Genomic DNA, 16,433 nt, shown 5'->3' on the forward strand with positions numbered 1-16,433 from the left:
ACTTACACACACACACACACACACACACACACACACACACACAAATATATATAAATATAAAAAGAACTAGAAGGACAGTCTTGGTTCTGCTGCCGGGAAAGTAGATGTGCAATTTTGGACATCCCCACGTTAGCAGACGGACTAGGAGTTGTAGGATGACCGTCCACAGGACCACTTGAATTGTACTGTGGCAGCATCAGTGGTAAGGTGGCTCGGTGGGGGGAGGTTGGAATGGATACTGGTGCTGGCATAGGAAACGTTCACATATACTATGATAGTGAAAGATAAATTCTGAAAATCTTTTAGAGGCAATCCCTCCTTTACAAACAGATTGTATTACAAGAGCTTACAACTGATGCAATGAAATTTGGGGATATATTTACTTCTGGGAACGGAATGATAGTGGGTTCTGAGAATTCCAAGTCAAAATATGAAATTTGCTTTAACCTATCCTATATGTTGTCTGGTAAATGTTCATAAGAGGAGAATAAAACTTTGAATCTACTTTTAAAGTGCTTCAGTTCTGTATGAGTAGTGAAGAATAAACATCCTCTGTATAGAGACGAAAATGATTCTTAAAAGTTTGTAGTTTGTATGTATGCATTTTTAGCATCAATATTTTCTTGCATAAAAGTCCAACATTGCCATTTCTTCCCAATTTTTGGACATCATGGATAGTTTTGTAGTCAAGAAAATGAGTCTGTTGAGGTTGCTTTGTCTTTTTTTCTTTACAATTTTCATCAGACATGCATACTTCTGATTACACAAAAGAGCAAGGTATAGAAAAGAATATCATTATTACCTTATTTAAAGCAATATTAAGAAGACCAGTGCCCTGACAACTACATTCATCACTTCAAGTTTTTGCCTCTCTTTCATTGAACTCATGGAATTGAATTATATTTCTCTGAAATATATTTCCTTGGAAACTTCTTGAAATATTCTGCCTCTGTACTCCTTGTAAAGATGTATTTTCCAAGAACAACTTGATTTTCAATGGCTTCTAAGCATTGACATGTAACCTAGACCGAAGCAGTTTCTTATCCTATATTCAAGCAGCACCATGGATCTCCTAGGGAGCTGCCTGGACTAATTAACGTTATATTCAGAAGAAAGAGAAGCAGCTAATTTTCTAATTTCTGGAAAGAAGCATAAGAATATACAGTGCCCTTCTTAGTATTGAGGCTAATGATTTCAACCAGGCTTTGCTGTGGAACTTACATGAGTGGTTAGTGCCTAATTAAATGGACTCATAAGTCCTGAGCTATGTTCAGCATTTAATTCAATTGAGCAAATGTTCATTGACATCGTGGAACCAGGCACTGGTGTGAAGGATCAAGTGATGAAAAATGACAGACCCTTCTCAAGTAGCTCACTGAAGCCCATAATTAAAATGCAGGAGATAAGAGGAGTAAGTACAATTGTAAGTGTATGCTCAAGGAACAGTATGAGTACTAAGAAAAAGAAGAGTTGACTGTAAGAATGATCAGGTGAATAGAAGCTGTGCTGGAAGACCCACGAGGAATTCACTGTGAGGAAACAGGAAATGGATAAGATTAGGCAAAAATATCGGCATATATTACTACTAAAACAGGAAGAAAGGTCCAGACATGATCAGAGCACTCTGAGTTTGAATATGTGCCGACAGTATAAATATGCAAGAATGGAGGAAAGCAGCCTTATAACAAAGGAGCTCTGGGCCTGGCAGGCTTTATATAAACATGAGACATTTTCCTGGAGACTGTGTAGACTTTTAATAGAGAAAGAGACACAGTTCAATTTGCATTTTACAAGGCCCATCGTCTCAGGAAAATGGTACATACGTTAGATGGAGAAAGAACTCAGAAGCTATACGTTTTAGCAAAAAGTACCCCACTTTTTTTCCTAGCGTAAGCCTGAAATAATGATATCTGATGTTATGATAAGATCTCATGAGAGTGGCGCGAAGCATGCATGCTGTCATGCCCACCTCTTTGAGACCTCATGAACTGTATGTAGCCCGCCAGTCTCCTCTGTCCATGGAATTTTCCAGGCAGGAATACTGGAATGGGTCCCATTTCCTATTCCAGGGGAATCTTCTCAACCCAGGGGTCAAACCCGCATCCCTTGCACCTCCTGCATTGGCAGGTGGATTCTTTACCACTGAGTCACCTGGGAAGCCCTTATGGCATAATGATTTGACTTACATACATCATGAAATGATGCTCACAGTTAGTTTAGGGAACATCTGTCATCTCAAATAGATATAAAATTAAGAAATAGAAAGAAGATTTTTGTGATAAGAACTCTTAGGATTTACCTCTTACCATTGTTCATTCATATATGACATACAGCCGTATGAACTATATTTATCATGTTGTATGTTACAGCCTGGATATACCATATTTTGTTTATCTATCCACTGGATGATGGAAATTTGAATTATTCTTGTTTGAGGCTATTAAAAAACAAAGCTACTGTGACACTTGAGTGCTAGTATTTGTGTGGCCATACATCTTCCTTTCTCTTGGAGAAATGCCTGGTATTGAAATAAACCCATCGTATGGTAAATGTATGTTTTGTTTTGTTTTTTTATTCCTGCAAACTGTTTTCCAAAGTGGTTGACCATTTATATTTTGATAGCCAATGTATGAGAGCTCCATTTTCTCCAAATTTCTATCAACACATATCATGGTTAGTCTTTTTTTTTTTTTCTAAGAAATAGTTGGTCTTGAAATTATGTGAAAAGGGATAGAAAAGGGAAAAGAAGAGTGACTGTAGCCTTTCGTGTCAAAAGAACAAATAGTATTCATTCCCATCATGTCACTTGTTTTCTCCTAGATTCTTGGAAGGTAATAGAGCACAGTTTAGTCCCCAATAAGCTAACAGTTTGGTCTGCAGGAGACTAAGAAGGGAGCACCCTTTCTGAGCCGCTGCTCATCTGTGCAGACACTGTGCAGACACTGTCAGTGGCTCATCAGAGTGGAAAACCAGCCCGCTGATGGCTGGTCAAGATCAGGATCTAACTTTCTCCTGTTTTCCATTCGGCCATTCTCATTATGATTCACCTACATGATTCAACAGGCAAATGGTGGTCCCTTCATAACTGTATAATTTTTTGCCTCCACATCTCTCTTCATTTTTATGAAAACATCTAGGTAGCCAGCTAGAAATGACTGGCAGGTTTTCCTCTGTTTTCCAAGATAGCTTAAAACAGTTCTTCATGGGCATCCTGACGAGGTTGTTGGTGAATAGAGGTGGAATTTCTACCGACCTCTGCCCTTTGTAATTTCCCGAGAACTAACGATATCTATTGATTCTGCTTTCCCACCACCAAAACCTCATTTGGTTTGTTTATCAAGTTCAATAATTTAATGTACTCAATGTTGGGTTTATCACCTCCCACCTTATTTCCTTTGTCTCTGCATTTTCAACTTCCCGTTATTGCCCACTCATCAGCCCAGCTCAGCTGCCAAACCAATTTTGAATTTCAGCCCAGAAATGATTTAAGAAGTTCAATCCTGCCCCCGCCTCACCAGCACTGTCAGATGGAGTGTCGTTGTCATCTTCCCTTCTGGATATGTAGACATCAGAATTGGTGCCCTAGTAATAATGTTCTGAGTTATTCATTGAATTCCAATCTGCAAACCTGAATTTGACATGCATTTGCAAACAAATTATCAGGTGATTTGATGACTGGAGAGATTTTTTTGAACTTGACAAAGCCAGGAGGTTGTTGACCAGTGTCCTGTGGGGGACACAGCTTGAAGTTTATCAGTCTTCTTAACTAATCTCAGGCTTTTTAGCCAATGTCTTCTCAGATGTAATTAATTCTTCACTGACTTTTTTATTTATTTTAACGAAGCTGATAAAAATTCAATTAGTCAACTAGTTATTTTATTGGTATTTCCTGTGCTCAAGTTAGGGGCTTCCCAGATGGCCCTAGTGTTAAAGAACCCACCTGCCAATACAGGAGATGTAAGAGACGTGGGTTCAATCCATGGTTGGAAAGATCCCCTGGAGGACGACATGGCAACCCATTCCAGTATTCTTGCCTGGAGAATCCCATGGATAGAGGAGCCTGGGGGGCTAGGGTTCATAGGATCACAAAGAGTTGGATACAACTAAAGCAACAGCCTACATGCATGCATGCTTTAATTATTATCTTGTGAGTATAAGTTTTGTATAGAAATCTTTTTAAAAAGTCCTTATTTTATCATTCATTAAACTTAGTTTATATAATAGGAACACATAAAAATTGGCATAATTGCAATACTCTGTAATACAATGAAAGTGAATAAATATCATGTATTTGTGTATAAGACTACAAATGATAATACAGTCATCTCTTGTGTTACTGTCCTCAGCCTCCACTGAGCAGCAAGGACCTAGACTGGAGAAATTGCGTCAGTAAACATTTTTGTCTGTATCCTAATCTGTGGCTGAAATATCCTTTTATACTCCATCTCCAGCATATTCATCATTGAATATAACCTTCTAGAACATGAGGTTGCTCATCTGAACATATTTATCTCCATCCTCTAGTTTTTAACATGATATTCTCTAAATCTGAACTAAAATTATCCACCTACCAAGCTGTGCCTATCAAAATTCATTGCCCCACTTTACGCAACTACTATTTTGCTTCTTTGATGCTTTTTAAACCTTGCATAGTATCCTGGAGTTAGCCCAACCAGGTTACCTCCAAGGAAACACAGCCAATCTGCAAAACAATCTTTCTTTCACATCTTTCCATCTTCTTACTCTCTGCTCGCCCAACTCAGCCTAAATAGTTTATTTAATTTTTATCATTCATGTAAAATATGAATCAAATTATGAAACATCTGGATCAGGAAAACAGAGACTTATCACCAAACGTCAGATTATTAGAAACTAGATGTCAGGTTATATCAAGGAAGCGAGGAAGGCCTCTTGGCTTGAGCTTCACATTCATGAAGAGCTCTAAAGTAGATTTTTTAGGTCATCTGTTCAGTTTAGTTCAGTCGCTCAGTCATGTCTGACTCTACCACCCCATGGACTGCAGCACACCAGGCTTCCCTGTCCATCACAAACTCCTGGAGTTTACTCAAACTCATGTCCATTGAGTCGGTGATGACATCCAACCATCTCATCCTTTGTCATCCCCTTCTCCTCCCGCCTTCAATCTTTTCCAGCATCAGGATCGTTTCTAATGAGTCAGTTCTTTGCATCAGGTGGCCAAAGTATTGGAGTTTCAACCTCAGCATCAGTCCTTCCAATGAATATTCAGGACTGATTTCCTTTAGGATGGACTGGTTGGATCTCCTTGTAGTCCAAGGGACTCTCAAGAGTCTTCTCCATCACTGCAATTCAAAAACATCAATTCTTCGGCACTCAGCTTTCTTTATAGTCCAACTCACATCCATACATAACTACTGAAAAAACAAAAGCTTTGACTAGATGGACCTTTGTTAGCAAAGTAATGTCTCTGCTTTTCAGTATGTTGTCTAGGTTGGTCATAACTTTTTTTTCCAAGGAGCAAGTGTCTTTTAATTTCATGGATGCAGGTCATCTGTAAATGAAGTTAAATCTGTAGCCACAGTGGTACAAGAGAAAAAGATGATACCACCTGACTTTAACCCATGCACTATTGCATTTTTAATAAATCTTTTGAAAACTGCACACCCCTCCCCCAAAAAAAGTCTACCTATAATCTCAGGCTTGACTAATCAAGTCTACCTCTGTCCTTCAATTTCCCCTATTTCACATTAGACATAATTCCTCCTATGCATTCGGTCTCTTTTCTCACAAGTTATACGATGCTCTGTATTAAGTTATCCAGTCACATGGTCAGTCCCCAGCATATTTTGAGATCCTAGAAGACAGATGTATGTGGTTCTTAAAGATCTTGGTCCTCTCACACTTGTCTACCCAATGTCCAACTCATAGATGATGCATAATATGGTTGACTCAAACTAGGGAGAACCAGGTGAAAAGGATGCTTTGAATAATGAAGTAGGAGGGTGATTAGTTATGAGCATGCTTGGGGAGACTGGAGAATTGTTTTAATTAGGAACACAACTCAAGCTATCTCTAGAAACAGAAAAAGGCTCAGACAGTTAAGGGTCATTGGCAGTTATGAAGGGACTAAAGGGCAGAAGTAAAAGAAAGAAAGGGTTTTCAACTATGGAGAAAATAATTTCCTGAAGCTTTCTGCCTACAAAGCATTCTTAAGCCTTGTTATCAACTTTACAAAATGAGTTGTCGAAAAATATTCCTGGGCGGAGGAAATAAAACATTCCTCTCCACAGAGGAAATAAAACTCCAAAGGATATAGATTATTTGTGAAATTCTAAGAAATAAATTGTGAGACCCAGGGGAAACTGGCATGTATATGAATCTGTGAGCCTTTTAAGCCCTTACATAAATCACTGTAATTCATTCAACCCAAAAGTTTCAACTCTCTTTATAATTGTCCAGCAACCAATTGAAACTCCCATGTAGCTACTTGACTGAGTTAAGATGCATTAAGCTGCTAGGTTGGTTGTTTCCAGAATCTAGATTTTGCTTGTTAGGAGAATTGGGTCAATGTCTGAACTTTGAACACAATGTTTTAAAATGAAAAAATATATTGAAAAACCAAAAAGATAAAGAAAAAATAGATAGCAAATCTGATGCATAGTTATTTTAATTATCAGAGCTCTATTAATTTTTGAATTTGTTTCTATTTATTTTGTCCATAATCAATTAATATTTTATTTTTTCTCCAATAATAGTGAGATTTCTTGGTTGTTTGAGTTTCTGTGTATTTGTTTGTCTGTGAAGCTTTGTCTTCTTTCATCATTTTTTATTTGTTTTCTTTTTGGCCTGTTGTTGTTTTAGTATTTTGAGTGGTTGTTTTTATTCTTTTAACCACAGTCTATTTTGGGGAAAGTGGGATGCACTGTGCCTTGCATCATGTGGGATCTTAGTTCCCTGTCCAGGGATGGAACCTCCGCTCCTTGCAGTAGAAGCACAGAGTCTTAACCACTGGACCAACAGGGAAGTCCCTTGTAGAGTTGTTGTTAAATCACTGATACTGGAATTCACTTTATTTGTAAAAATAAGGTAGGATTCAGTAATCTTCATAGTTTCTTCAATATTTAAGATACCGTGATTCAACAATTTTATAAATAATCCATGAGATTAGGGTTTTTTTTAACTTTTTAAAAAAGTTATAGCAAGAGAGGGATAGGAGATATTTTCTTTTTTAGTGTGTCTTTTATAAATTCATGGCACAAATATGAATTTGAATGTCTATTTTAATATGAATTTTAACATGATAGAATTGCTTAAGTCTTGGCCAACAATTGTAGAGTGAGAAGGGGTTCTAACGTTGTGGGTTTCAAAGACACCCTACCACCCCCAGACCTGGGATGGTGCTGAGATGTTGGTTCTCATTATTCACTGTGCAGTAGAAAGATGGAGCAGAGGAGCAGGATCGGTACACTCCCAGCAGGCAATGCGAGGGTCCACCTGGAGAGGCTTTGCAGGACTGGACCAATGGCAGGTGTCACAGAGATGGAGTGGCCCCCTCTGAGAGTGTCCTTCAAATGGGGTTGGCATAAATCCGTGATGCTATGTCACTTCAGTTGTATCTGACTCTTTGTGACCCTATGGACCAAAGCCCACCAGAATCCTCTGTCCCTGGGATTTCCCAGGCAAGAATACTGGAGTGGTTTGCCGTGCCCTCCTCCAAGGGATCTTCGCCACCCAGGGATTGAACCCCGGCCTCTGTGTCTCCTGCATTGACAGGCAGGTTCTTTACCACTAGCGCCATTTGAGGTGTAAAGCTGAGTAGTCTCAAATAACCCAAGGAAACCAAGAGACAAGGGGGTGGGGAGAAAGAGAGAAAGAAAAACAGAAAGAGGGGACAAAGAAAAAGTGCGAAGAAGGAAGCATCTGGGAAGGAAGCAAAGAACAGAAGGAAAGAAGGAAGAAAGGGATATGGGGACATGAGAGAGATGATGTCTTTTAATCTACTTAGCAATTAAATACAGTGAAAATTTTTGTGATATAAAATTTTAATTCTCTTTATATTTAAGTTGGTAACATTTTTCATGGAAAAGTCTATTATATCAGTGGGGTGTAATTTGGAAAATCCTAGTGTAGACATGCAACAAACAAGTGTAGAAGAAAGAGGGTGTCAGATCATTATGAGGATATTTAGATTTACAGAGATTCTTAAGAATACTTCTGTGCTTGTTTCAATCCTAAGATTAGAACAAATTAGTAGCCAAATGACATCCACATCTTGGGAAAGGTGGATTACATAGACTCACTCCTACTCTTCTTATATTGTCCTGTCTCTGTTCTTTACCTCTCTGTAAACCTCACTGCGTCGATGTTTAGTAAAAAAATTGAGCACACTATTAATTTACTAAGCACAGATACATACTTTCCAATAATTAAAGAAATATCTTTTAAGAAGAAGCACTAGTAAAGATTAAGGCTAACCCAGCGCCTGACAATGACAGGTGTTCTATAAAAAATTAAATGATTTGCATTTTCTAGGTTATTTAACACAGTCTGTTTTTATGTATTAGGCAATGAAATATTTATCCAAGCAAACCTTCAGTTCAGTTCAGTTCAGTTCAGTTCAGTCACTCAGTTGTGTCCGACTCTTTGCAACCCCATGAATCACAGCACGCCAGGCCTCCCTGTCCATCACCAACTCCCGGAGTTTACTCAAACTCATGCCTATCGAGGCGGTGATGCCCTCCAGCCATCTCATCCTCTGTCGTCCCCTTCTCCTCCTGCCCCGAGCAAACCTTAAGTGCTCCCAATAAAGTTATTTGCTCAATTGCCCTGGGGTGTCTCATGTTCTAATGAAATTTGGGCCAAGAAGGAACGAGTATGTGAGTCCTAGAATTCACAAGACCCTATTGAACAAAGTACATATCTTTCTTTTACTTTTTCTGCCTGTATGACATGTGTTGTTCATGCTTAATCCCTTATGTGTTCCTTCAGTTTCTGAGAATTAATGAGGTGATGGCAACTGCTCATTATATCTTGCATTTTTCATACTTTTCACTAACTCCCTTCTATCATGGTCTTTCAACTGTGTTAAATTCTAATGAAGAACACTGTAGAAAATAGATTATATGAGAAAATAGTTGGTAAACTATGCTTTGTTTATAAAACGCTGACATGAAGGATTATGTGTGTGTATTGGGGGTGGGGAAGGGAAACTAACCCAAACTGATACTTGTTAATGACCTATATCTCTGTGCCAGTCCTCTGGAGATATTCAAGTAAAGCTCTATTTGACTTTCAAACACTTAAATTTGATGAAAATAATGAACAAGGAATGTGTTGTTGTTCAGTCACTAAGTCGTGTCCAACTCTTCAACCCCAGGGACTGTAGCACGCAGGTTCCTCTGTCCTTCACCATCTCCCGGAGTTTGCTCAAATCCATGTCCATTGAGTCAGTGATATTATCTAATCATCTCACCCTCTGCCTCCCCCTACTCCTTTTGCCTTCAGTCTTTCCCAGCATCAGGGTCTTTTCCAATGAGTTGCCTCTTCACACCAGGTGGCCAAAGTACTGGAGCTTCAGCTTTAGCATCCTTTTAGTCCTTCCAATGAATATTCAGGGTTGCTTTCCTTTAGGACTGACTGGTTTGATCTCTTGCTGTTCAAGGGACTTTCAAGAGTCTTCTCCAACACCACAGTTCAAAAGCATCAATTCTTCCATGTTCAGCCTTCTTTATGGTCCAACTCTCATATCTGTATATAACTACTGGAAAAATCATAGTTTGGCTATATGAAACTTTTTGAACAAAGTGATGTCTACTTTTTAACATGCTGTCTAGGTTTGTCATAACTTTTTTTTTCCAAGGAGCAAGCATCTTTTAATTTCATGGCTTCAGATACTGGTTGCCATCATTTTGGAGCCCAAGAAAATAAAATCTGTCACTGCTTCCATTTTTTTCTCCCTCTGTTTGCCATGAAGTAATGGGACTGGATGCCATGATCTTTGTTTTTAAGCCAGCTATTTCATGGGTTAGCAGAAGTTATTTTTGGATTATAACATTTAATTTTATTAATTATGGAGCTTGAAGCTTATAAAATAGTGAAAAGAGCCTAGCATCTCATTCTTGAAGAAATGCACTTTTATTTTCTTAGCTGTATTTGCTGACTGTATTATATATTTAATTCAATATATATATATATTGCTTTACCCACTATATCCTTTGATGAACCCGATATCTAAGGGAAAAAATGAAGAGAAACAGTTGCGTGAGAACTCATTTCGCATCCAGCCCATATTGCACATCTCAACTACTGAATCAGTCACCCTATCTCTCACTTTCAAACAGCTTTTGGTTTATGATCATCAAGCCACTTTCTGAGTATCTAATGGCTGTTTGCTTGCTTGCCATTAGAGAAGAGTAGGGTCAAGCAAGGGTCTCCTAAAGGATATCAATAAAGTCTGAGAGTGAAGAAGAACAGTAAGAAATATTGGGGAGGAGGAGAGTCCTATGAAAGGGTCAGGTGTTCACTTTGCTTCTAGGGTGTGTCTAATTTTTGATGCCAACAGAATTTTCTTGAGTCCCTTACAAGGAACTAAAGCTTCTACTGCCATCCAGAGTGGACTTCCCAGGTGGTGCTAGTGGTAAAGAACCCACCTGCTAATGCAGGACACATAAGAGACATGGGTTAGATTCCTGGGTTGGGAAGATCCCTGGAGGAGGGCATGGCAACCCACTCCAGTATTCTTGCCTGGAGAATCCCATGAACAGAGGGGCCTGGCAGGCTACAGTCCATAGGGAGTGCCCACAGAGGATCCTTTAAACATGCTGAACACTTTCTCACAAGCATCTCTGCTCTCTCTCCCCTGATGCCTTGCCTTCCCGTTTCTTCTCTGCTTATACAAATTCGCCCATAGACCCCTGGAAAGAATTTCTGGAAGAAAAAATTTCCTCTGAATTTATATAATGCTTAGCTGTCAGTCTCAGTGAGAAAGATAGCATGCAGAAAAACAGATCCTGGACATTTCATCGTTTACTATTAATTTACATCATTTACTATTATCCTGCACATTTCATCATTTACTATTAATACATATGTAACCTTCTTGAATACATTTTCAGACCTCTTATAACCCCTTCTATCTTCATCATTAAAATAGAGTGAGATCTATGTAAAAACATGTTGGCAGGATAAAAGCAGTGTCATGTTTGGGAAATGTTTTGTGTGTGGTAATTGATTGTACTTAGGTTAGGTGTTTGCTTTATTTCCTCCCAATTCAGCTATGATGATTTACATCCTGGTCATCTAATATCCTTTCCTATATGATTTTCTTATTGCCTCAACCCAATTAAAAGTATATTTACCTTTTCTGATATGACAATAGTGTTCATTATAGAAAATACTGAAAATACATCAAGTGTAAAAATGGGGGGGGGAGTATAACGTCATAACCAGAAAATAATCACCAAAGCAAGAGATAACCACTAAATAACATTTTTCATTTTATGTCATATACATATATGACCATTCTTACATAGGCAAGTATATGTGCGTATCTTTGTATACAGTTTTGTTCAGCTATCAGTACATCCTATGGATATTATTAATCCTCGGCTCTATTTTTGCTTCCTGAGATATAGCCATAGTATTTTGACCCCTGTGGTGTCTGGCTAAGCACACAGCACTTGGCCTTGGGTATAAAATTTTCAGTAAGTGAGCTTTGTCCTCAGAATGGCCTAAAGCCCTTCATGATGGTGTGAGTGTACAATTGTTTAGAACAGACCTGGTGACTTGACTGGTTTCCTGCCGATGGGCTGGAGCCCTGCCCCTAACCCTGACTCTCCCTTTCTCCTCTCCTTTTCCCTGTAGTTCGTGGCTCAGCCCAACTGTCAACAACTGCTGGCGTCTCGCTGGTACGACGAGTTCCCCGGCTGGAGGCGACGTCACTGGGCCGTGAAGATGGTGACGTGTTTCATAGTAGGACTCCTCTTCCCCGTCTTCTCTGTGTGCTACCTTATAGCTCCCAAAAGCCCCCTCGGACTCTTCATCCGAAAGCCGTTTATCAAGTTCATCTGCCACACAGCCTCCTATTTGACTTTTCTGTTCCTGCTCCTGCTTGCCTCTCAGCACATCGACAGGTCAGACTTGAACAGGCAAGGTCCACCACCAACCATCGTCGAGTGGATGATATTACCGTGGGTCCTGGGTAAATGTGATACTATAGAAAACTATAATGCAAACGTGTTGCTACCATGGAATTGTGTTGCTCGGAAAAGAATATTCATTATAGTTGGGGACACAGGAATGTTTAAAACAGGTTCCGACCATTGTAGTGCCGAGGTCTAATCCCCAAAGTTAAATGAAGATTTCACAAGCTGTGGTGGACCTGCCTCCAAATGCCACCTGTGAAATGTAACTTTAGGTTTGAAAATTACAGATTTTAATAATTCTGAAACCTGAAATGACTGATTCTCTGGGTTGTTTTGGATTTTTTTTTGGGGGGGGAGATGTTTGTCTTCTGGTGGCTCAGCTGGTAAAGAATCCGCCTGCAGTGTGGGAGACCTGGGTTCAATCCCTGGGTTGAGAGATCCCCTGGAGAAGGGAGTCTTCTAAAGACTTTCAAAATGCCTCATTAGCCCTATGTAAATAATCATTTTAATGTGTTAATTTTCTTAACAAATTTGTTGTTGCTGTTTAGTCGGAAAGTCATGTCTGGCTCTTTTGTGACCCCATGGACTGTACCCCACCAGGTTCCTCTGTTCATGGGATTTCCCAGGCAAGAATACTGGAGTGGGTTGCCATTTCCTTCTCCAGGGGATCTTCCTGGATGGAACCTGCGTCTCCTGCATTGGCAGGTGGATTCTTTACTGCTGAGCCACCTGCAAAGTCCTCTTAACAAATACACCTTCTAAAAGTACAAATCACTCTGAAGAATTAGTGTGAACTGTACATAAAGGAACCATCAGTTCAGTTCAGTTGCTCAGTCGTGTCCGACTCTTTGCAACCCATGAACCGCAGCACGCCAGGCCTCCCTGTCCATCACCAGCTGCTAGACTCCACCAAGCCCATGTCCATCGAGTCAGTGATGCCATCCAACCATCTCATCTTCTGTTGTCCCCTTCTCCTCCTGCCCTCAGTCTTTCCCAGCATCAAGGTCTTTTCCAATGGGTGAGCTCTTCGCACCAAGTGGCCAAAGTACTGGAGCTTCAGCTTCAGCATCAGTCCTTCCAATGAATATTCAGAACTAGTTTCCTTTAGGATGGACTGGTTGGATCTCCTTATAGTCCAAAGGATTCTCAAGAGTCTTCTCCAACACCACAGTTCAAAAGCATCAGTTCTTTGGTGCTCAGCTTTCCTTATACTCCAACCATAGCCTTGACTAGACGGACCTTTGTTGGCAAAGTAATGTCTCTGCTTTTTAATATGCTGTCTAGGTTGGTCATAACTTTCCTTCCAAGGGGTAAGTGTCTTTTAATTTCATTGTTGCAATCACCATCTGCAGTGATTAAGGAACCATAACCATTAAAAAAAATACATCCCTTTAAGTTTATCTTTGAAACTGTATAGTATATCAGAATAATAGGAAATTAAACAATAGGACATCTTCTTATCTCTCTTCTTTCCAAAAGAAAGAAATTGGTTTTGGATCAGCAGCATATCATGGTAAAGTGGAAAACTTCAAAGCAAAACAAAAACAAAAACCTTTTTTCCATTCCTCCTGTTATGGTAGCCATAGTTAAAATTTAAATTTTAATTATTCTTCCTTCTATCCTACTGTGGTTTGCTGAGAAATTGCATGTTATCAGTTTAGCTCATCATTTTAAGCCTCTCTGGTATCATATCCATGTCAGCACTAGTAATTAGAAAATATGTGACAAATTTAATGATTCACTATCTCAGAAGATCAGTTTGGGTCAGCTGTCAAAATAGCTGGAGAGACTGTAAAATGAGGAAAAGGCAGGGGGAAAAAAGTGCCTGAGTCAAGACAGATATGCCTTTTAAAGGTTACAAAAACTGTAAGTACTGACAATAACAAAAGTTCTTAGGAACAAGATTTGATGTTTACAATATGACTAACATAAAAACCCTTCTAAAGTGAACTTTAAAATAGAGTACATTTGCCTTAATCTGAAATAATGTCTGATCTTGCTTAAGTTAGAAGAAAGGTTTAGATAGTCTGTAAATGTAGGAAGGTTTAGATAGTCGGTAAATGTATTTTTGAATAAAAATAATTTTGACACAGTAATTGATATTAAGTATAAAATGACCCTCCCTGTATCCATTTAAATTAAATATCTCACAGTAGGAATATGTTCTTCATTGAGTTTCCTTCATAGAAAATTTCTTGGGAACAATTTGCAGGGAAGCTTTTAGAGGTTAAATTTCCCACTGTGTGTAACATATTGAATGTCTGAAAATCCTGGTGTCCCAAGTGAAACACAGAATACTTCACTTTGAAAAATGGTGTAGATAAAATGCAACATAGGTAGATATAGCATTTCTAGTCTTTTCTTTAGGGAGTCAATGAAAACATGTAGTGTACTTTCTATGGAGTTAAAAAATTTTTTTAAGTAAGAAAAGAAAATATTCCTTCCCTTTACAAAGGTTAACTTTTATTGAAGAAATGGATAGTAAACAAGCAATGATGTATGTTATATACTATCAGAAAATGGTAAATAATATAAAAAGTGGAAACTCCAAACTTTGAATAATTCATACAAGTAAAACAGTTATTGGCTGCCTTCTACCTGCAAAACTTGTAACAGAATTTCCCATGAAAATTGGCTAGAAGAAATCATCTCCAAATTACAGCTGAATGGTTAAATAAGGTACAGATTTAATTGTAAGAATTACAATTCCAGCCAAAAGAAATAGCTGCTAACGGCAGCCTTTTCTTAAGATATCCTGACTGCAGTGAGTTAATTTATATGAAATTTTTAAGATGAAAAGAGATGTTCTATAATAAAAGAGAAATACATATGAATGATCATCTTGCTTAAATAGCAGAGCATGAGAAAAAGAATGCTTCTGTTTCAAATAGATCTGTCAAAACAGTTATATTATTCATCAAGCCTGGCGAATTCTGAGCGCCTCGTATCTGACTGAGACTGAGTTCTAAGTGTTTTGCTAGTTTCATGAGTATCAGGCATATTCTCCATGTTATTTGGCTGTAGAAGAAAAAGCACCGGATTTGAATACATGTCCAGGTTCTATCACTAAGAGACTACAAAATTATGGGTGGTCACAATCTCTCAGGATTTTGTATTTTCACCAATAACATGAAAGATTCACAGTGATAACGTAAGTCCCATTTTGTCCTGCTATCCTGTGCTAGGGACCTATCATTATTAGGGCAGAGAAAATTGATCTTTTCTTTGATGGGGAGAGGGGAGGATAGAGAGAGGAAGACTAAAGACAGCAGGGTAGGGATCCTTTAACTTTTTACCAAAAGTGTGATAGACACAAAAAGGCATGGTTTAATTTGATGACTATGTTAATGAACGTTCTGTATTGCCTTGCTCAGTCCTCCTGTCTGATAAATTGAGTAACTGACTATATATTGCATGGTCCCTAAATTGTAAGGCTCTAAGTTTCTAATAACAAGACTGAGGGACTTACTTATAAGACTGTGGCTTGTAACTGTTTCCCTCATCATGCTAATTTTCCCAATGACTGATTGAAGCTCTAAGCTTCAATTTCTCAAGTCTTCCTGAACCAACTTAGGTTTTCAACTGATGTCAGCTCTGTGAGCTATTTGCTTTGTAAAGAAATATTATTTCATTTTACTATTCTTTCCTTCCATTTTCAGATGTTTCCCAGACCTATGATACAGTAGTTTAAAGGAAATGATTAGTTTGATACGTCTCCTTTCACTTATCCTGACAAAAAGACTTTTGCTTTACTTGTTTCTATATATTTATATCATAAACTTTCATTTTTTTCTAAGTAGAAAATTTTTCTAACTTTAAAGTTTATCCTCCCAAATCCATCCTTAAAGGGATGAATAAGTATGGTTTTTGCTTAGGAATTTCTATTTGATATACTTTGCTGTGTTTCAACAGTAAGAACTTACACAATGTTATAGATCTAGATATCTTGTGATTTAGTAGCATGGAAGAATAATGTTTCTATGTCATTTTCACTGTCTTTCCTGTTGAAGTTCAATATCCTTTTGACTATATAAATTGAAGTCTATTGAGTTTGATATCTCTGGAAGACAATCTACAGTGGTTCTTCTGTCCTTTCACTGTGGTGTCGCTATAAATTGTAGCTTATTTCCTGCAACATTTTTTGAATTATGTTTCCTTCAGATGTTCTTGTATCAACACTTCTTTTCTCTTGTCAAATAACCTCTAGGGATCTTCTCACACATGTTCCTGCAGGATGAACTTTAGCATATAAAGCAAAGAAATTTAAAAGCCTGATACAGAATAAAATGTATGATTCTGGTCATCTTGAGA

General features: G+C 38.4%; 1 protein-coding gene across 4 annotated transcripts in view; it reads left to right on the forward strand.

Moving 5' to 3' along the window:
• The window catches only part of TRPC4 (transient receptor potential cation channel subfamily C member 4), a 203,094-nt gene that overhangs the window by 137,272 nt on the left and 49,389 nt on the right, over positions 1 to 16,433 (forward strand). For 3 of the 4 annotated variants that reach the window (XM_020878213.2, XM_020878215.2, XM_070471315.1), the window contains exon 4: positions 11,842 to 12,178. In XM_020878213.2, coding sequence (XP_020733872.2) covers positions 11,842 to 12,178 — 337 coding nt within the window. Of the gene's footprint in view, positions 1 to 11,841; positions 12,179 to 16,433 lie in introns of those variants that run through there. The other variant, XM_070471316.1, reaches the window with a different exon arrangement.

This window comes from Odocoileus virginianus, chromosome 8, assembly GCF_023699985.2.
Source record: "Odocoileus virginianus isolate 20LAN1187 ecotype Illinois chromosome 8, Ovbor_1.2, whole genome shotgun sequence".
NCBI classification, from domain to species: domain Eukaryota; kingdom Metazoa; phylum Chordata; class Mammalia; order Artiodactyla; family Cervidae; genus Odocoileus; species Odocoileus virginianus.